The 20,825-nt window shown below is 66.5% G+C and overlaps 3 protein-coding genes across 9 annotated transcripts in view; 1 reads left to right on the top strand and 2 right to left on the bottom strand.

The window, feature by feature from the left end:
- Positions 1–7,226, bottom strand: part of PPP1R37 (protein phosphatase 1 regulatory subunit 37) — a 38,792-nt gene extending 31,566 nt beyond the window's left edge. Inside the window, exon 1 of the mRNA XM_051828466.2 lies at positions 6,254–7,226. Coding sequence (XP_051684426.1) covers positions 6,254–6,455 — 202 coding nt within the window. The 5' untranslated portion in view covers positions 6,456–7,226. The remainder of the gene's footprint in view (positions 1–6,253) is intronic.
- A 416-nt stretch (positions 7,227–7,642) lies between these two features.
- Positions 7,643–17,525, bottom strand: GEMIN7 (gem nuclear organelle associated protein 7). 7 transcript variants are annotated; one of them, XM_051828474.2, is made up of 4 exons: positions 14,762–14,887; positions 12,231–12,281; positions 10,499–10,637; positions 7,643–8,878 (listed from the first exon to the last, which is right to left on the bottom strand). In XM_051828474.2, the coding sequence occupies exon 4, from the start codon at positions 8,868–8,870 to the stop codon at positions 8,508–8,510; it is 363 nt and encodes a 120-aa protein (XP_051684434.1). In that variant the 5' UTR covers positions 8,871–8,878; positions 10,499–10,637; positions 12,231–12,281; positions 14,762–14,887; the 3' UTR covers positions 7,643–8,507. The 7 variants fall into 7 exon arrangements, with proteins under 7 accessions (XP_051684434.1, XP_051684432.1, XP_051684436.1 ...); XM_051828472.2 differs by lacking the exon at positions 14,762–14,887 and adding an exon at positions 14,482–14,721; XM_051828476.2 differs by lacking the exons at positions 12,231–12,281; positions 14,762–14,887 and adding an exon at positions 17,385–17,525 and having other exon boundaries at positions 10,499–10,548.
- ZNF296 (zinc finger protein 296) lies at positions 17,465–20,754 on the top strand. Its single transcript, XM_002723636.5, has 3 exons — positions 17,465–17,762; positions 17,956–18,105; positions 19,680–20,754. Exons 1-3 carry the CDS (start codon positions 17,465–17,467, stop codon positions 20,642–20,644), a joined length of 1,413 nt encoding a protein of 470 aa, XP_002723682.3. The 3' UTR covers positions 20,645–20,754.
- Positions 20,755–20,825: the final 71 nt, after the last annotated feature.

The following is a 20,825-nucleotide window of genomic DNA, read 5'->3' on the forward strand; positions in this document are numbered from 1 at the left end:
AGCCCCTCCCGGGACCAGACGGACAGGCTGCTGTCCCTCGTGCAGGTTCTGGTCCAGTGGGGGAGATGGACGCACACAAGCATCAACAGCGGCGCCACGGGAACCGGCAGTGAGGGGCAGAGCCGTCTGGGGATCAGAGACGGCCCGCCGAGGAGCTGGCATCTGAGGTGGCTTGAGAAGGACGGGCAGGAGCGGCAGGGCGCTGGCAAGGGGCCGCTGAGTGCCGGACGCCGGCATCTCTGCTGGGGGAGGGAGAGGAAGGGCCTTCCAGAGCAGGCTCAGAGCGTGGTGGACCCCCGGGGGGCTCGTGGAGAACAGGCACACAGAGGACCAGACCGCTCCTCCTGGGGAGCCGGGCTGCTGGGGGAGCCAGCCCCTCCGCTCATCAGCTGTGCAGCCGTGGTCTCTCTGGCGTGGGGGAGACTGAGCGAGTGCACAGACAGCTCCGGGGCAGGGAGCTGTGACCGCGTGACCATCGCCGTCAGCGGCAGGAAGCACCGCCCTGCCCAGGGCCACCTGCTCTCTTTCCCCGGCAGCCCCACCCCCGGGGAGCCAGGGCACCCAGAACGCAGCAGCAGGACCACGGCGCGGAGGTGGAGAGGGAGGGTGGGGAGGGTGCTGCACCAGGCGCACCCCAGCGGGCCCGCCCACCCAGAGCACCAGGCTGCAGGGCTCCCACCCGTCCCGTGAGCTGGGGCTGTCGGCGGACACTGTCAGGCCCCACCCCCACTCTGTGCCAGCGGCCTAGTGGAAGGGGCACGAGTGAACGACTCTTGAACGCCTACTGTGTACGCCCATGCACCGCCAGGTCACAGCTGAGACGGCCCCAGGGAGCCAGGCCCCCCCTGGGGAGCTCCTTCCCAGAGAGAGAAACAAAACCACACACGAGGGGTCTAACTTCTCAGGAGCAGCCTGGGAACCCCCTTCCTGGAACGGGGGCTCCCCCATCCTGCTCCCACACTGAACTGAACGCCAGCCCCAGCCTCCCGCTGCCCTAACCCTACCCTGGCGATGGGGCACAGCTGCTTCCTCCAGCTTCGGAGGGTGCCACGGCCAAGCTCACGGGGGCAGCACCCAGCCTGACGCTGGACTGGGGTGTGCTCCGTGCTCCTGGCTGTGTGGCCCAAAGCCTGCATCCGGTCCTCCCTGAGGAGCTCAAAGCTTTGAAAGAGAGTCTTCACCTGCCGAAATGGCTTCACCATGGGAGAGTGTGGCACCGGGGTGGGACTTCCCAAGGCCACAGAAGTGTGGACTAGGTGGAACCACAGGCAGACAGGTGCCCCTGACCACTGGTGGTCCGCGCCTGCTCACCCGTCCCCATGGCCGCCCGGCCAGGTGGGGCTGTCTCCACTCTCTGAGAGGGGAAGCCAGGCTCCCAGAGTGACACGGCCGCACTCAACTCCACCGCTGCTCTCGAGCGCCTGCCAGAACTGCGTGGGTGATGTGACCCCTCTCCCACACAGGCATGGACGGCTGTGACCCCCATCCCACACAGCCATGGGTGACTGTCACCTCCCATCTCATACAGGCATGGACGGCTGTGACCCCCATCCCACACAGGCATGGACGGCTGTGACCCCCATCCCACACAGGCATGGACGGCTGTGACCCCCATATCCCACACAGGCATGGACGGCTGTGACCCCCATCCCACACAGGCATGGACGGCTGTGACCCCCATCCCACACAGGCATGGACAGCTGTGATCCCCATCCCACACAGGCATGGGTGACTGTCACCTCCAATCCCACACAGGCATGGATGGCTGTGACCCCCATCCCACACAGGCATGGACGGCTGTGACCCCCCTCCCACACAGGCATGGACGGCTGTGACCTCCCACCCCACAAAGGCATGGGTGACTGTCACCTCCCATCCCCACACGGACCAGGGGCCCAGGGCGGAGCTGTAACTGGCACCACAGGCTCGCGGGCTGCACGCGCGGCACCACAGCCAGAGACGGAGGACAGCCCACATGGGCTCCATGTTCTCCCAGAGACCCCTGGGCCAGATGGGTCTTGGAACTGCAGTTTCCTGGATTTTACAGCACCATCCGTATTACACGAGGCAGTGCGTGGGCCTGGGACTTTTCAGGCTCTCAGGAGCCGGTGGAGGGGCAGTCACTGGAAGCGGTCACACGTGGGGAGATCCCAAGAGCTGGGACGTCCACAGCTGCCCCCCAGCCAGTTCTCCAGTGCTCACCCTGGGATTTACCGCGAACACGCGTGAGGGGTCAAGTGAGGTGGGGAGGGCAGTCCCGAGGCCTGCTGCAGAGCGGCGGAGCTGAGTGGGGGCCGGGCCCAGCACAGCGCTGCCTGGGGAGCCTGGGACAACGGACTCTGTCCCCCGGCCCCAGCCTCTTCTCTGGTGCCCGGGCAGGCAGGGTACTCGGCGCCACGGCTCTCATTCCTCCTGCAGCCGGGCGCCTGTGACACCAGCTCGCTCCCAGGAACGCACGCGCACTTCTGCCGCCCGGGTGATGCCAAGCCCGCCGCAGATTCTACGGAGGCGCACTTGTCCCGGCACAAACCCGGTCCACTGCCCCAAAAAGTCTCTCACAAACACCACAACAGGGCTTCGAAGCGAGGAAAACCCGATTCCTGCTCACCCTGTCTGCTGTCCGGGCACTACCACCACCAGGCCGGGTTCACACGGCAAACACGGCTGAAGCACAGCCAGAGTCGGAGGCCAACAACTCAGGGCGTGCAGGCCCTCGCCCACCCACACTGTGAACTTCACGGGGTCCCAGCAGGGCAGGGGTGGCGGAGGGCACTTTGCGGGAGGACGGGGCCAGGGGCGGCTGCACCTCGCCCGAAGCTGTCGGCTGGCACGTGGAGAGGCTGGGCTCACAGCCAGCGTCTGCAATCCTGGTCCACTAGTGGCCAACACGGGCTGACGGGGCCCCAGCACAGAGAAGCTGGGCAAGTTGCCCGTGGTCACCGGCTTGTCACAGACGGCTCAGGCCCGGAGCCCAAAGCCACAGGGCCGCCCGGGGCCGCATCCACCCGCCAGCTACAGCACCAGGCGAGGCCCAGCCCAGATGGAAACTTGAGCAGATGTGTTAAAGGGCCCCTCGCCCCACCCCTCCCCCGGCTATCACTGCTGTCACTGAAGAGCCAGTTCCCTCAGCCCGCACCTCTGCCTACCTGTCAAACCAGTTCCAAGGACAAAATGTGCGGTTGGGTTTCCAGGAGAACAAACAGTGTGGCATCTGCACCCCGGGTTCAGAGCACCACGGCCGCTGCCCTCGCCACCCCCACCCAGAGGCCCAAGTGGCCACAGAGGGTGGCCTGCAGACACCCCCACTTCGACACACACGCCAGGAGCGCCAGGCAGGAAGCGGGCGCGCGGATGAGTCACTGCAGGCCGGGAGGGAGGGAGACCGTCACGTGCCTGGATCCCAAGGTCCTCTCGCTCGCCTGCCTCGCAGAGCCCAGGGAGTTCAGCGGGGCCGGGGGCGCCCGGCCGGCCTCGGGTCACCCACACGAAGTTCAGAGGGGCCTGGGGCGCCCGGCCGGCCTCGGGTCACCCACACGGAGTTCAGAGGGGCCTGGGGCGTCTGGCCAGCCTCGGGTCACCCACACGGAGTTCAGAGGGGCCTGGGGCGTCTGGCCAGCCTCGGGTCACCCACACGGAGTTCAGCGGGGCCTGGGGCGCCCGGCCGGCCTCGGGTCACCCACACGGAGTTCAGCGGGGCCTGGGGCGCCCGGCCGGCCTCGGGTCACCCACACGGAGTTCAGCGGGGCCTGGGGCGCCCGGCCGGCCTCGGGTCACCCACACGGAGTTCAGCGGGGCCTGGGGCGCCCGGCCGGCCTCGGGTCACCCACACAGGGCTCGGCGGGGCCTGGGGCGTCTGGCCAGCCTCGGGTCACCCACACGAAGTTCAGAGGGGCCTGGGGCGCCCGGCCGGCCTCGGGTCACCCACACGGAGTTCAGAGGGGCCTGGGGCGCCCGGCCGGCCTCGGGTCACCCACACGGAGTTCAGAGGGGCCTGGGGTGCCCGGCCGGCCTCGGGTCACCCACACAGGGCTCAGCGGGGCCTGGGGCGCCCGGCCGGCCTCGGGTCACCCACACGGGGCTCGGCGGGGCCTGGGGCGTCCAGCCGGCCTCGGGTCACTCTTGCAGTCGGGGCTGGAAGCCTGGCCTGGGCCCCAGCACCCACGTGCCCAGCTCGGCAGCACCGAAGGGGGCTTGCACTCAAGGTTTCCACCCTGCCGCCTCCCCAGGCCTCACTTCCTGTCCACGGACGGGGGCTCTGCCTGCTGCAGAGACACTCCCCCGACCCGGGCCAGCCCCCCCGCGACATCCCGGGTGGTGTGCGAGGCAGGGATCATGTCCGCGCCCAAGGCGCTCACCCCGCTCGCTCGCAGGGCCGCCCTCCTCCACCGAGCTGGTGGCTCCGCGGGCGCCAGGGCTGCTTCTGTGCACGCCGGGACTCTCCGGTGCCTGCCAGCCCGGCCACTTCACCCCTCCCCGAGCAGCAGCTTCGGGACGACTCGCTGGCTCCGCGGACGCCCCTTGGCCTGGGGGACAGCACCAGCGTGTCCCCAGCAGACCCCTTCATCACCCCTCCCACCGGGTCCACAGCCGAAAACAACCCCCCACGCCTCCCACGGCCTGGAGACCAACTCCAAGAAGCCTCTCCCTGGTCCTGGAGCGGCGACTCCCCGCAGCCCAAGCCCCAGCCCCTAGGGCCTCCCAGCTGTCTGTCACGCGTCCTCTCCCACACTCCGCTGCCCCCTCAGGCGCAGAGGCCAACACCTGTTTCTGGGTGCTCCCACCCTGTAAATCCAAAGGGACCGACTTCACCCCGGACCCCAGACCCAAGTCCTCGCCACAGGCTGTCAGGTGTCACCGCCTGTACCCCCCAGGGCAGACCACCGGCGCCGCCCCCCCCCCCCCGCAGGCTGCAGCAGCCCTCCCTCTTTCTGCCCACCGCCTGGGCTTGCTGCTGGGTACGCGGCGGGAACTCGCGAGGGCTGGCTCGTGCACAGCCCCCGCCCGCAGACAGCACCGCCGCCGGCAGAGCGCACCCTGCTACGGACCTGCAGCCCAGAAACCCTGCGCCCAGCCCCTCACCCCGGCCAGAGCGCACCCTCGAGCCGGGCCCGCCGCTCTTCCTACACGCCCCCGTCCTCTGAATTCAACCCAGTGCCCGCCGTGGCCACCCGGCCAGCTCGGGAACGCGGGGGCCCGGGGAGGCGGGGGAGCAGCCTGAGGGCGCAGGGGGGCTGCGGAGCCCCGCGGAGGGCTCAGGATCCGGCCTGCCCCACCCCCCAATCTCCGGCCAGGGCCCGCTCCCACCCCTTCCCTCCTCAGCCCCTCGGCCCCAAGCCCTGCGCTCCAACACCAAGCCTGGAATTAGTCACCGCCCCGTGACCGACCACCCTGGGGCACGCGGGAGGCTCCCTGTGTGTCCAGGGTCCGGCAACCACGCGTCTACTCGCCATCAAGGCCACCGGGGCCTCCACTGCCCACAGCCGGGGGCCAGCAGACCAACACCCAGGGAGCCACAGGCGGCGGCTCCCTCTCCTCGCAGCCCCGCCCCTGCTGCCCCTGCCCCTTGGGGCCCAACACAGCCCTCCAGCGGCCCGGACCCTCCTCCCGGCGCGAGGGGCCTGCCACCCAGGACGCACCCCCACCCCACACCTGCACCTGCACCTGCACCGCCCAGCCAGCTCCACGGGCCCCAACTCTCCGGAAGGGAAACCGACCACCTCCTGCTTCTGTCCGGGGTCGGAGGGAGGGCGCGAGCTCCGACGACCGGCCCGCTGGCAAACTGACCATGAACTCCGCTCCCAAGCCGGGGGGGGGGGGGGGGGGGGGCTCAGCCGCTCCGCCACGGCCACAGCCCAGATCTATTCCCGCCGCTTCTTTGGGCCAAGGACCCCACCGCCCCCACCCCCGGGCCCAAGGCTTGCAGACAGCAGCTTCGCCCCTCTCCACGCGGCAGCTGCCCTGTCCGGGGGGCGGGGGCGTACCAGCACGCCGAAGCCGCTGCCCCCCGACCCCACGATCCCGCAGGCCACCAGCCCACCGCCCACCGCTTCAAACCCTAAGACGATCCCTGGGGGGGAGGGGCGCACAGCAGGCACCTTCCACCTCCCCAGCCCCACGGCCACCTCCTTGCCAACAGCCTCCGGGGCGCCGCTGACCACCGGCTTCGCGGAGTCGCCCCCAAGTACCACGCAGCGGGGGCGCCCGGCCCGCCAGCCCCCGTGCCCCCTCGGAGGAGCCCACCCCCGCAACTAACCATGTCTCCAGGGGTCTTTGGGCTCCACCGCGCCGGACACGATATCCTCGTCCGACGGGAAGGTGACGCGCTTGGCCGCAGCCTTGAGGCGCCCGTCGGCGGGGGGCGAGGCGGGCCCGGGGGACCCAGCCTCGCCAGCGGCCTCCTCGGCGTCGCCGTCCGCGCCCGGCCCGGGCGGCGCCTCCTGCGGCGGGATCTCCATCGCCGCCGCGGCCGCCGCCTGCTCACGGGGGCCCCGGGGACATGCCCCGGGCCCCGGACTCGTCTCTCCGGGCCCTCCCGCCGTCCCGGGGCATGGGCTCCACCGCTGCCTCAGGCGCCGCCTCCGTCCGCTCGCCTCGTCGTCGTCGTAGTCGTCGTCGCCGGGAGCCCGAGCGCGCCTCCGCCGAGCCCGAGCGCGCCGGCGCGTTCGCAGTCGCACTTTCGCTAGAGTAGCCGGGGGCGGGGGAGCGTCCGCGTCCTGAGAAAGCCCGAAAACAGAACCAAGCTACCTGCAGGTAGCACTGTCTCACGGGCGGCGTGAAAGGGGGAACAAAAGATCACAAAGAGCCACGGCAAAAAAACAGAGCCGTGAGCGGCGAATCTGTAGCGCCGGAACCGCAGACGGGGAGGCGGGGCGAGCGGACGCCGTCTCCCGGAGCAGCGCGCAGGCGCGGACCTCGCAGGCCGAGGCTCGGGCTCGCACTTTCGTCACGAGCCCACGTAACGGAGAAGCGGAGAGAGCTGACAGGACACGAGCGTCTGCTTGGAGGGGCCGGGCTGGTGATGATGCTTGGTAAAGGGATGGTGACGCAGACAGAAGGGCGCCAGCGGCTGCGCTCAGTGGGAGAACGAACAGGTGATGGGTGCCGACCGGAAAGACCCTCCGCCCGCTTTCTGCTCGCTCCTGCTGTTTGCAGACTACAGTTTCATCAGTAGCGCTCAGTAACTGGGTAACGCTGTATAAAATAAAATATTAAAATAACTATGAGCCAGTGAGGCGTTAGTCCTGATTTCGAAACGCTGGGAGGAATTCCAAAAGCGAGAGGCGAATCTGCCAAATCAAAACGCCAGGTGAAGGTAGATCCCCGCCCCGGCAGGTGCACTTCAATAGCTCGCGATTCGCCACGGCACTTTCGTCACCCGGCAACCCTGGACCGGAGGGTACACGGCCCTAAAATGGAACTGGGGCAGGGGGAGCCGCGTCGTTGCCAAGGCAACCCAAGAACAAGGCGGGGGCTTGCCGGGGTGGCGCTGGGAGTGGATGAGCGGATGGCAGAGGCTGTGGGCTCGCTCCGCTCATCAGCGGCCGCTGCACGTTCCCGACTGAGATAAAAGACAAATGTCACCCCCAGTACAGATGCACTCAGTGGAGGGCTGCGATTACAGTCTGCTCTTGACACAAACAAGAAGGGTCAGAAACTACTTTTTTAATTTTATCTGAAAGCCAGAGTTAGATCCTCCATCCGCTGGTTAACTCCCTAGACCGCAGCCAGGAGCTTCTTCCGGGTCTCCCATGCAGGTGCAGGGGCCCAAGGACTTGGGCCATCTTCCACGGCTTTCCCAGGCCACGGCAGAGAGCTGGATGGGAGGTGGAGCAGCCTGGACTCGAACCCGCGTCCACATGGGATGCCGGCGCAGACGGCAGCCTAATTCTCTCCGCCACAGCGCCGGCCCCTAGAAACTTTTTTAAAGGGCGCTCTGCTGTGGACGACGGCTCAAGTGCTTGAACCTCCCCCACCATTCACGTGGAGACCCGGATAACCTCGGCCTCCGGCCTCGGCCTGGCCCCGCCCGGGTCGCTGCGGTCATCGGGGAGTGACCCAGCGGATGGAGGGTCTGCCACTCTGCCAAGTAGACAGATCTCTAAAAAGTAGGTGAGCAAAGGACGGGCTGCTGCAAGGTGACCAGCGACGGGGCGCTCGGCGAGGCGAGTGGCGAGGACGGCTGCGGGCTGCGGGAGGTGGAAGTGTCCCTGCGCGACCCTGGGGGCCCACATCACCCCGCCGCTCCCCGGGGGCGCTTTAACACAACACAGGAGACCGGTTTTCCTGGGAGAAGGGCTTCTTGGGCGGGGGCGGTCCCAGGCCCCTGCCAGTGCAGTTCCCTGGGCAGCGCGCCCGCCCCTGCCCCCACGCCCACGCCCCCGCCCCCGCCCCCCCCTCCTCAGGAAGCCCCCTGGGGCCGGGGTCCGCAGTCCTGGGCTGCAGCATCTCTCTGAGCAGCCCCGGCGGTCAAGGGTCCAGAACTGCTCGGAGCGGCACGGGGCCCGCCGTCAGGGCCGGAAGGTGTAGGAGATGACGTCACTGCACCGCAGCAGCGCCTCGGCCTGCACGCCTATGGGCGTCTGCAGCTGCGACACGTACAGGTTGGCCACGTCCAGGTCGGCGGCTCCGAAGCAGGCGGCCACGCGCACGCCCTCGTGCAGCGTGAAGCTCACCTGGTGGCCCACCATGGCCAGCAGGCTGCGCAGGTAGCGCTCCCGCAGGGCGGCGCGGGCCCGCTGCTCCTGCAGCTCCGCAGGCTCCTGGGGCTCCTGGGGCGCCCGGCGGCCTCCGGGGGCGAAGCCGCGGCTGAAGCCGTCCGGGCCCCGCGGCAGCCGCAGCACGGGCACGGGCGTGGCCAGCGGAGTCTGCATGTCCCCGGCTGTGGAGTGGAAAGTGAGGCCGTTACACGCGGAGCGCGCGCAGCGGGGGCTGGGGGCTTCACCCCCACCCTACCCGCTGCCACATCCCCCAGCCCACCCGTTCCCCCGTGGCCGCACTAGACAGCGGCGCCCCAGGAAGGGAGCGGCACGCTGCAGACGCCTCTAACAGCTGGGCTGGGCCAGGTGAGGCTGGGAGCTGGAGGCCACCCGGGACCCCCACGTGGGCAGCAGGGAGCCAGGCTCCAGCCGTCCCCTGCTGCCTCCCCGGGTGCGCGGCAGCAGGAAGCTGGACATGGAGCAGGGTTGGAACTGGAACCCAGGCCCTTCCGTACGGGATGCAGGAGTCTCAGGCAGCATCTTTTTTAAGATTTATTTTATTTATTTGAAGGCAGAATTAGAGAGCGAGCGAGCGAGCGAGAGCGTGCTCTCATCCACCGGCTCACTCCCCAAATGGCAACAATGGCCGCGACCAGGCCAAGCCAAAGCCAGGACAGGAACCAGTGCTGTGCGGGGTGCAGGCGTTGCAGGCGGCAGCGTAACTCACTGCTTGAAGCCTGAAGCCCCCTCCCAGCCCCCCCAACTCTGGAATGATGTGTGCATGAAAATAACGACAGGTGAGACTGTACCCCAGGGATAACAGACTCCAGGTGGCACCGTGGGCTGGCTAGGCCGTGGCCTGTGGCGCCAGCATCCACGTCACAGCAAGGGCTTGAGTCCCACCTGTCCCGCTTCTGATCTCGCTCCCTGCTAAGGCACCTGGCAGGGGAAGGTGGCCAGGTGCCTGGGCCTCTCCACCCACGCGGGAGACCAGGATGGAGTTCCTGGTTCCTGACTCTGGCCTGGCCTAGACCCGGCTGATGTAGCCATCTGGGGAGTGACCTAGTGGAGACAGGATGTTCTCTCTGTCTCTCCCTCTGTCTGTAACTCTGCCTGTCACACAAATAAGTCTTTAAGAAAAGAAAGGCAGGGCCGATTCAAAGCCAGGAGCTTCTTCCAGGTCTCCCACGCGGGTGCAGGGGCCAAGGACTTGGGCCATCTTCCACGGCTTTCCCAGGCCACGGCAGAGAGCTGGATGGGGAGTGGAGCAGCCGGGACACAAACCGGCCTCATCTGGGACGCCGGCGCTGCAGGCGGACGTTTAACCTACTGTGTCACGGCGCCGGCCCCGTGCCTTTCAAATAAATAAAATCAATCTTTAAAACAGAAACTCCTGGGCCAGCACTGTGGCTCAGCAGGCTAAGCTGCAGCCTGTGACGCTGGCATCCCATATGGATAACAGTTCTAAAAGCCCCGGCGGCTCCACTCCCGATCCAGCTCCCTGCTCACGTGCCTGGGAAAGCAGCAGAGGGTGGCCTCAGTGCTTGGCCCTGCACCCCCGCGGGAGACCTGGAAGAAGCTCTGGGCTCTGGGTTTTGGTCTGGCCCAGCCCTGGCCGTTGCAGCCATTTAGGAAGTGAATCAGCATATGAAAGATGTCTGGCCCTCTACCTCAGTAATTCTGCCTCTCAAAAAAATAAATCTTAAAAAAAAAAAAACCAAAGAGCCTGTAGATTGCACATGAAAGAAAGAACGAGTGAGTGAGTGAGTGAATGAAGCGGGGAAGGAGAGGGGGCTCCTTACCTTAGAACGCGAATGCCGCAGGCAGAGTGCAGGGTGCGGGCCGGCGGAATCTGCGGGTGAGAGTGACCAGGTGTGTTAAGGCGGCTGCGCCCGAGCCGTCTGCTCGCTCTGGAGGAGGGCGGTCTCTCCGTGCAGAAACCTACGGACAGGCCCAAACCCGAGACCAGAGCTGAGGCCGGGGCCTGCCCTGGGCAGGCTCTCCAGCACGGTACACGCGTGGACGAGACAGGAACACCTAGCTCAGAGCAGCCAGAGCCGAGAGGAAGGGCGCGACACGTCCGCCCGTGCCCAGTCGGTCCACTGACTCCCTCCCCCCTCGGCTCCGAGCACGCCTGCCCCGTGTCCTGCTCAGCACGGGCCGAGGCGCTGACGGCACCCACAGGTGCCCCCACTCCCTCTCCCCTCAGCAGTCACACTGGCCCACGCGGTCCCTTCCCGGGCCCCTGCACCTGCAGCCCCTGCCCGTGCCCCCCACGTCCACCTCTGCCACTGCCGTCTCTCCAGCTCCCAGGATTCCACGTGGCGAAGACAGAGCGCACTAGATGCTGCATCTGCTGGAGCGGAGGGGCGGAGATCTGAGGCTGGCCTGGCTGTGCGACCTCCGTCCCGGGGCACCCTCCCCGCCACCAAGCGCAGGACTCAAGCCCCTGCGTGTGGGGCCGGCGCTGCGGCACAGGGGGCTACACCTCTGCCTGCGGTGCCGGTATCCCGCACGGTGCTGCATCGGATCCCAGCTGCTGCTCTCCCATCCAGCTCTCTGCTGTGGCCTGGGAAAGCAGCAGAAGATGGCCCAAGTCCTTGGGCCCCTGCACCCACGTGGGAGACCCGGAAGAAGCTCCTGACTCCTGGCTTCAGATCAGCACAGCTCTGGCCGTTACAGCCATTTAGGGAGTGAACCAGCGGATGGAAAACCTCTCTGTCTCCCTGTCTGTAACTCTGTCTCTCATAAATAAGACACTGCAAGTGGGGCCAGCGCCGTGGCACAGCGGGTGGAACCACCACTTGTGACAACAGCATTTCCCTATCAGAGCACTGGTTCTAGTCCCAGCTGTTCCACTTCCCATCCAGCTCCCTGCTAACGCACCCGGAATGGTAGCCAAGATGGCCCACGTGCTCGGGCCCCTGCACCCACGTGGGAGACCCAGATGGAGCTCCAGGCCCTTGGCTTTGGTCTGGCCCAGCCCTGACTGTTGCGGCCATTTAGGGAGTGAGGCAGCAGATGGAAGGTTTCAAATAAATGGATCCTTAGGGGCAAAAGTCTTCAGAAGCCACCAGACACCCCTGTGGAGCACCGCAGGTCAGGGGTGACAGGTCGCAAAGTGGGAGGGGGAGAAGACAGCAAGGGGACACGGGGCAGAGCTGGGATGGTCAACCGAGGGGACAGCGCTGTGACACGGCTGCCGCCCGCAGCGTATGGGCACGGGTCCCATCGCCGCTGCTCCACCTCCGATCCAGCTCCCTCTGCTGATGGCGGGGGAAGAGCAGAAGCAGCCCAAGTGCTTGGGCCCCCGTCACCCACACGTAAGGGACACAGATGCCACACAGGCGACCAGGCCCAGGCTCCTGGCTTCAGCCCTGCACAGCCCTGGCAGTTGTGGCCATTTGGGGAGTGGACCAGCAGGTAGAAGGTCTCTCCTCTCTGCAATGCTGCCTTTCAAATAAATAAGTAAATCTTAAAAAATAAAAACAAAAAAAAGGCAAACAGAAGCTAGAGTGGGGGCGGATTCCTCACCTCTCGGATCAGAAAAAATCAAGACACCGGACGACGAGCTGTGCCGGGGAGCTGGGGAGACACAGATGTGGGTGGCTAAGGGGGCAACCTCAAGGGGGGGGGGGGCAACCGGCCGGTAGCCATGGCAACAGCAAGAGCAGTTGCTGAGACTGCAAAGGCAGGGGCCGCTGACTCTAACTATCCACCCTCTGGATTCCGTGCGTGTCCGTGTGTCTTCAGTTTAGGGGCACGCGCTTGACAGAGGTTAGGGTGCCGCGGGGGCGGGGGCAGGCTGTGTGGCGTTGTGGGTGAAGCCACCCCGAATGCGTTAATCATTCCTTTATGCACCACACATAGGAAGGCCTGGGTCTGAGTCCTGCCCCGGTTCCCATATATACCCCGGGAGGCAGCAGGGGCCGGCTCAAGATGGAGGCCCTGGCCCGGCCTTGGCTTCCATGGGCACATGGGGAGTGAATCAGTGGACGGGCAATCTCTGTCTCTGCCTCTGTCTTCCAAGTAAATAAAAGTCTACGCATAGGAATGTGATCAGGACCAGCACTGTGGCTTGGGTGGTTAAATCTCCGCCTGCAGAGCCAGCATCTACACGGTGCCAGCTCAAACCTCGGCTGCTCCTCTTCCGATCCAGCTCCCTGCTGCGGCCCGGGAGTGCAGTGGAGGATGGCGCGGGAGACCCGCAACAAGCTCCTGGCTCCCGAGCAGCCCAACTCCGGCCATCGCAGCCATTTGGAGAGTGAACCAGTGGATGGAAGACCTCTCTCTGTCTCTCCTCTCTGTCTACAACTCTGCCTCTCAAATAATTGTTAAAAAATAAATAAATAAATAAATAAAGGCTTTTAATAGAATCGGGTGGCTGCTGCGACTCTGAGAAGCCTCCCTGCTCCGGCCCTGCCAGGAGGGAGGATCTGGGGGGTGGGGAGGACAGCATGTCCCTGGACTCTATGCAACCTTAATTTCAAAATGCACCCAGAGGCCGGCGCCGCGGCTCACCAGGCTAATCCTCTGACTGCGGCGCCGGCACACCGGGTTCTAGTCCCGGTCGGGGCGCCGGATTCTGTCCCAGTTGCCCCTCTTCCAGGCCAGCTCTCTGCTGTGGCCTGGGAGTGCAGTGGAGGATGGCCCAAGTGCTTGGGCCCTGCACCCCATGGGAGAGCAGGAGAAGCACCTGGCTCCTGCCATCAGATCAGCACAGCGCGCCGGCCGTAGCGGCCATTTGGGGGGTGAACCAACGGCAAAGGAAGACCTTTCTCTCTGTCTCTCTCACTAACTCTGTCAAAAAAAATGCACCCAGAATCCACAATTTGTCACCACCTCCACTTGTCACCAGCCTTCCTTAGTCCAGCCACCACCACCCCCACCTGGACTATTGTCCCCAGATGTCAACGGAGAGAAGCAACAGCCCAGAGGGGACCCCTGGCCCAGCCTGGGGGCAGAGGGAACTCAGCAAAGATCCTTATGACAAGGTGACATCTGGGCAGACACCGGCAAAATAAGGAATGGGGCAAAGAATTCCAGGGCCAGGGACTGGCAAAAGCACAGACCATGGCAGACTGCGGCAGGTGGGGGCAGGGGGGCAGGGGCCACTTGGAACAGCAGAGGGACCGGATTCCGAGGGTGGGAGTCGCGTGAGATCCCCGCAGTGGCCCGGGGTGGGGGGGGCAGTGACCTCAGAGCCCTCACTAACACAGACTGCGGCAGGGAGGCCGGGTGGGGGTGGGGGCGGGGGCGCAGGGGCCACTCAGAGCAGCAGGGGGACTGGATCCCGGGGGTGGGGGTCAGGTGAGATCCCTGCAGTGGCCTGGGGGGGCGGGCAGTGACCTCAGAGCCGTAACACTTAGGCTGGGGCAGGGCGAGGGGAGGGGCAGTCCAGGGGGACTGGAGGTTTCCTGGCCTGGTGGGGGAGACTCGCATTCCAGGGATGAAGGGATATTTACATGTTTATCTGGCCACAGTCACTCCCTCTCACTCAGGGGTCACCAGCCCCTGGGGCCTTCCTGCTCCCGCCTAGGTCCACACCTGGAGCTTCCATTAGAACTTAAGCCCAAGAGTGGCCCTCCCATGGGCACCCGCACCACCCACCCGGAGCTGCTGGAGCCCAGGCGGGATGGGATCAGGGATGGGATCAGGACTGCCTGGGAAAGGTCACGCAGGGTGTGTCCCCAGGGCAAGGGCGGGCAGGTTCAGCGTTATCCCTTCAGCCTCCCAGCCAGGGGCTGTCTACCCCAAGGTCTGCAGGGGTGGGGGCAGTCCACACCCTGCTGGCGAACCACAGCGGCTGGACTCCATGGCTTGGGGCAATGGCTGGGGCTCGAGGTTCACCAATCTCTCCCCCGCCTTTGAACAGAAAATGAGAATGGATCCGCACGAGCTCCTCGAGCCCCCAACCGTCCTCAGGGTGGGGGATGGGCTGAGTGTCGAGGTTAACAGCCATATGCCCCCAGGCACCATTAACCAAGTCCACACACGCAGCCCGGGAGATCCACGCGTTCAGTCCACTGGGGCCACCCGCAGAGGGCCAGGACCCCCAGCACAACCTCTCCGTGCCCTGGGCGCCCGGGGGCTGGGCAGTGTCCGTCGGCTCCGCCCTGCTCCTCTGATACTCGGGGGTGGGGGGGTCCTCCCGGCCCTCAGGCGTCCACTTCCCGCCCAGCGCCCGGCTCGCGCCTCCCCCCAGCACCGGAGGGCTCCCCGCCGCGCTCACCCGCGCCCTACTCCTTCCCGCCGCGCGCGCGGGCCGTCCCCGCGGCCGGCGTGGTCCTGTCTCTGCCTGCCGAGGTCCGCAGGCGCAGGCGCCCCCACTTCCGGCGCCCCCGCGGCAAGCGCCCGGGCGCGCGGCGAGCCGCCGAGCCTGGGTTCCGGCCGCGCCGCCGCCCCACGTGGTCGCGGGCGGGCTTCCTGGGGCCGGCCAGGGCGCTCGGGTCTCACCCCGCCCGCCTGCGAGCCGGGGGCGTCCGAGGCGTCCACTTCCCGGAGGAAGAAAGTGGGGCTCAGGGAAAGACTGACCGCCTCCCGGCTGGGTGCAACAACTGAGCTAGGTTTGCACATGCAAACGCCTACCCCTTAGCTGCCCAGGGAACACCTGGGCTTCCCAGCCAGAAAGCCTGGGACGGAGCCCTCAGCGGCCACACGCAGGGGAAAGGCTCTGCGCGCGGCCGCAGGGGTGAATGGGGTGGGCGCTGTGTCCTCCAACCCCTAACAGAGGGCGCACTGAGGACCAGGGCAGGGAATGTGAACCTCCGCGCCCCGCACACAGAGCGAACGCATTTCCTTTTTTTTTCTCTTTAAAAGATGTATTTGAAAGGCGGGGAGGGGGGTCCTCCATCCCCTGGTTCACTCCCCAGATGGCCGCGATGGCCACAGCTGGGCCAGTCTGAAGCCAGGAGCCCCCCCCCCCCCACACCGTCCGTCACGCAGGTGCAGGGCCCCAAGCACCTGGGCCGTCCTCCACTGACTCCCAGGTGCGCTAGCACGAAGCTGGGCTTCCAGCGGCTCCCAGGTGCTCTGGGAATATTTGCTGGGAAGACTTGGGGGCACCCAGGAGGAGCTCCATAAGCACTCACAGATGCCTTATCTTGGGACCAAAACGGACTCGGACAACCTGAGCCAGTCCCTGCCTCTGAGCCTCCCTGCTGGGGGAGTGGGGGTGGGTGGAGATTGAACTGGGCAAAGGGAGATTAAAAAAATAATGGTAAGATCGGGCTGGTTGCGGGGGGGGGGGGGGGGGGGCCTGGAGAAGCAGGTGGCTGGGTCCTCCGGCTGCAGCCGTGGGGAAACCGAGGCCCTGGGGGACACCGGGGACAGCCGGAGGTCATGGAGTGGATATGCAAGGCCCTCGGCAGGGTGGGGCCACTTCATAGATAGTCCGGTCAGGGAGGCCTTGGGCCCTGGGAGGACAATGGGGCTGCACGCTGCATAACAATGGCGAGGCACTGGAGACCGGCACTGGGGAATTCGCTGGGGGAGGACAGCCCCCAGCCCCGACCCCAGGGCAGTCGGCAGACCTTGTCGCATACCACGTGCTCCATGCCAGGAAGAAAACTCCTGGACCGAGGGTGGGGCAGGGTGTGGCGGGGCCGGAGAGCTGCGGGGACCACGCTGCGCCCTGACTCCAGGTGCGGGAGCACAGCGGATGTTTCTAAGCACAGAGGGTAAACATTTCTTCCGCACCCACACCTCTCCTTTTCATTCCACTTTTCCCACGGGTGTGTGTGTGTGGCCACAATCCTGAGCCCCGAACCCTCCCAGGGCTCCTGTCTCAGGAAAACCAGGAGACCTCGAGGTAGCCCAAAGGCCCTGTCTGGGGGATGCCCTGCCCGCATCCCAGGTTCTGCTTCCAATCCCAGCTTCCTGCTAAGATGCACCGTGGGAGGCAGGAAGCCATGGCTCTAGGGGCGACCCTGCCACCCACGTGGGAGCCCCAGATGGAGTTCCCGCCCCTGGTTCTTGAGCCCCAGGGGACCGGGAGCCGCCGTGAGCAATTGTGGAGCAAGTCAGCAGTTGGGAGAGCTCTGCCTCTCTCGAAGAAAATGAAAATAAAATAAAAATACATGTTCCTTTTGGAGCTGCCTGCATCGTCCCACTGATCTCAACTGCGCTCCCTGGGTCCCCTCCCTTGGCCACTGCTGACCACCCAGGCCCACCGGCGGGCTGGGGTCTCAATTCCACATGGCCGGCCGGGGGTGGGGGGTGGGGGAGTCGGGGAGGAAACGGAAGCGCCCTCACCCCGACCCCCTCGCTCGCCCCGCGCCACCTGTCCACCCTCTGCTGTCTACGCAGCCTCCTGGGGTGCAGGGCGGGCGCCCGGGTCGCCGAATTCGAGGCGTACTGCAAAGCACTACTGTACTTGGCGCGGTACAGCTATCGGGCGCCGAGTAGGAATGGTGAAAAACGCGCGCCCGCCGGCACCCGGCCTCAGTTTTACCAGCCGCAGAATGGGACCACGGGTGGCCGCCGGCAGGCTTCGCGCCGTGAACTTGAGACGATCAAGTCCGGTCCCTAAGCCCCGAGCAGTGGGCGGGGCCTCGAGCTGGAGCTGGGCTGGCGGCGGGGCCCCTGCGGGGCCGCCCCGTCCCCTCCCGGCAGGCCCCGCCCCGGGGGCGGAGCCAGGGCCTGGCCAGCACGTGTAAGAGTCCGCGGCGGGTCGCCGCAGCCACTCACCTGAGCGCCACGGTCTGAGCGCGCAGCGCCCGCGCGTCCTCCGCTCGCCAGCCCGTCGGCTCGCCCGGCCCGCGCGCCTCATGTCCCGCCGCAAGGCCGGCAGCACGCCCCGCCGAGTAGACCCGGAGCCCGCCTCCAGCGCAGACGACGAGATGGAGATGCCGGGGCTCGTCATCGATGTGAAGCCGGAGCCGGACGCGCGGCCCCTCCAGGCCGTGGAGCCGGCGCCCTTCTTCCCGAGGGAGGTGTCCGCCGCCACGCAGCTAGGAGGCGAGCCTCGCCACTCGCCCGGCTCCGTGCCCGCCGGGGCCGCCCTCCACGCCCTCGGCCCGCGGAACCCTTGGGCCCTGTGGACGCAGCTGACCTCGAACCCTCCCGGTGAGCGCCCTCCCTCCCCCTGCCCAGGGCCCAGCCTCCTCTCTCTCTCTCTCTGACGCTCGCATGGGACCCCCCCCCACCTCCGCCGCGGCAGTCTCCCGCGCCCGGCCCCCAGCCCCTCTCCTGACCTTCGGGTTTCCCCAGCCCCCATCCTGGCCCCACCCAGCGCTCACCGCCCGCTTCCTCCCTGCAGACCGCCAGCCCTGGCCCGAGAAACAGCCGGATCTGTTGACCTGCGGCCGCTGCCTGCAGATCTTCCCGCTGGAGGCCATCACTACCTTTATGGACCACAAGAAGCTGGGCTGTCAGCTCTTCAGTGGCCCCGGTCCCAACCAGGGCTCAGGTGAGTGCATGCCGGGTGCGGACACCTTCTCAAGTTCAGCTTCCTGTGAAGAGGGGGCTGAGCTGGACAGGCAGGGCACTCTACTTTACTTCCCCTTTCTGGCTCCCCACCGGGTGCAGCCTAGGCGTGGCCAGGGCCTGCCCGAAGTCCCAGGGCTGCGAGTTGGGGTGGGGGGGCGAGGGGGGTGGCAAGGGCTGGGCAGGGAAGGAGGGCCGCCCACAGGGTGTGGCCAGCCCCAGAAAACTGGCCTGGGGATTTGCCACACACACACACCCCCAATCTGGTTTCACTTCTCCTTCCCCTTGGCCAGAAATAACTGGCCAGGTGGCTGGACCAGAGTGGCTGTAGGGGAGACCTCTGGGGAGAGCAGTGGCCTGGGGGAGGGGGCAGAGGCCAGCCAGCAGGGGGACCGCCGGCTCCTCCCGTGTCTCCATGGGTCATGATTGAGATGGTGGTAGTTAGTTGGTGGGGGCCAGGGAAGAGGCTTCTGGCTTTGGCCTTGTGGAATCTCCCAGCCCTACGTGCTGGAAAGCCCCCGGTTTGAGCCAGGTCCTGGGTGCTGGACACCTGGAATTCTTCTCTTGGGAGGGACTTAAACCCCGAGCCCAGGGTGCTTGTCCACCCCCTCCCCCTAGGGAGCCTCCTGATCAGCGTTGGCCTGGAGGCTTATCCCAGACTTCCAGCACCTACTTGTGGATTTCTGAATGGAATTAAAGTGAGGGCTGGGCTAGGGAGGGAGCCGGGAGGGGCTGTGGTTGTGGCAGGTGAGGGAGGGGCTGTGATGGGCTCATTGAAACAATACTCCCAAGGGAGCTGCAGGCTCCTACGGATTATGGATATTGTATGGGCCCAAACTCCACTGCCCCCCTCGTTGAGGTCACGGCCACCTGGAAGGGAGACCGCCAGGACCACCATACTCTAGCAACAGAGGAAACGGGGGGGGGGGGCAGAGCCACACAGCTAAGGAGCGGGGTCTGAATTTGACCGATCCATCGCAAGAGCCAGCCCCTCCAAGGCTGCCTGGGAGGGGCTGGGAGGTGTCCACGGGCACTCGGAGGGCCAAGGGAAGATGTCAGGTTGGGGGCCTTCTCAGCTGGGGGATCCATGTGCCGGGTGGCTGCCACGCCTCCCACCCCCAGCCAGACCCTGGCCCTCTTCTGTCGGGTGGGGCACACGAGGTTATCCAATTAATATTCCGGAGCTTCTTCAGACCTCCAGGTGTGGCCCTGGAGAACTGCCTCTGTACCCATCTGGGAAACGGGGGAGGGTCTCCTGTCCTGTCCTGAAGGCAAGCTGCAGGGAGCCAGGCGTCTGGCGGGCGGAATACCTCTGCTGTATTTGGTCACCTGCTCAGCAAGGCCTCTGGTCCCCCAGCCACCAGGGCCAGTGACACTCCCCCCGCCCACTCTCAGATTTGATAGCACTTCTTTGAGAAAAGGTCATCAAATGCACAAAGCTGCTGCCTCCCCGCCCCCACCCCCACCCCCACCCCCTTCCTGGAGGCAGGGAGGGCGCCATGTCTGTTGCACGTGGGCCACCCAGCACTCACCCCTGCCCCTCGTCTTTCTCTGCAGAGCCTACAGAGCTGAAGGCCCTGAGCTGCCTGCGCTGTGGCAGACAGTTCACGGGGGCCTGGAAGCTGCTGCGCCACGCCCAGTGGGACCACGGACTGTCCATCTACCAGACGGAATCTGAAGCCCCCGAGGCCCCGCTGCTGGGCCTGGCAGAGGTGGCCGCGGCCGTATCAGCAGTGGTGGGGCCACCGGGGCGGCCGGCCGAGACCAAGGGCCCCCGGGGGAGCCCCACCTGCTCAGTGTGCAAGAAGACCCTCAGCTCCTTCAGCAACCTCAAGGTGCACATGCGCTCCCACACCGGCGAGCGGCCCTACGCCTGCGACCAGTGTCCCTACGCCTGCGCCCAGAGCAGCAAGCTCAACCGGCACAAGAAGACCCACCGGCAGCCGCTGCCCCAGAGCCCCCGCGTGGCCCCGACCGGCCAGGAGCAGGCCTCCACTGCCCCGCCGGAGCCAGCCGCCCACGCCGCGGCCCCATCTAGCACGCTGCCGTGCAGCGGGGGCTTGGGGGCTGGCACTGCCGCCACCGCAGGTGTCCAGGAACCTGGGGCTCCTGGCAATGGGGCTCAGGCCGGTCCCGGTGGGGAGAGCTGGGGAGCCGTCCCAGAGGAGGAGAGAACTGACCGTGCCGAGAGCCAGAAGGCGTCACCCAGGAAGATGCCCAAACCAGCGGGCAAGAGCCGCGGGCCCGGGGGCAGCTGCGAGTTCTGCGGGAAGCACTTCACCAACAGCAGCAACCTGACGGTGCACCGGCGCTCCCACACCGGCGAGCGGCCCTACGCCTGCGACCAGTGTCCCTACGCCTGCGCCCAGAGCAGCAAGCTCAACCGGCACCGCCGCATGCACGGGCTGGGGCCCGGCAGCACCCGCTTCGAGTGCCCCTACTGCTGCGTGCCCTTCGGCCTGCGCGCCACGCTGGACAAACACCTGCGGCAGAAGCACCCCGAGGCGGGCAGGAAGGCCTGAGCGTGCTGTCCGTGCCGCCCGTCCCTCCCCATCCGTCCCTGTCCCCTCTGCCCACACCCATGTTGGCCTTGTTCTCCCCTCCTGTGAGTAAACCATCCTGTCCACCCTCAGCTCTGGCTCTGGCTTTCTTGGGGTGTCTGAGGTGGGTGGGAGCTCCCCCTCCGTGGTGGACGGCTGGGCG

This window comes from Oryctolagus cuniculus, chromosome 18, assembly GCF_964237555.1.
Source record: "Oryctolagus cuniculus chromosome 18, mOryCun1.1, whole genome shotgun sequence".
In the NCBI taxonomy this organism is placed as follows: Eukaryota; Metazoa; Chordata; class Mammalia; order Lagomorpha; family Leporidae; genus Oryctolagus; species Oryctolagus cuniculus.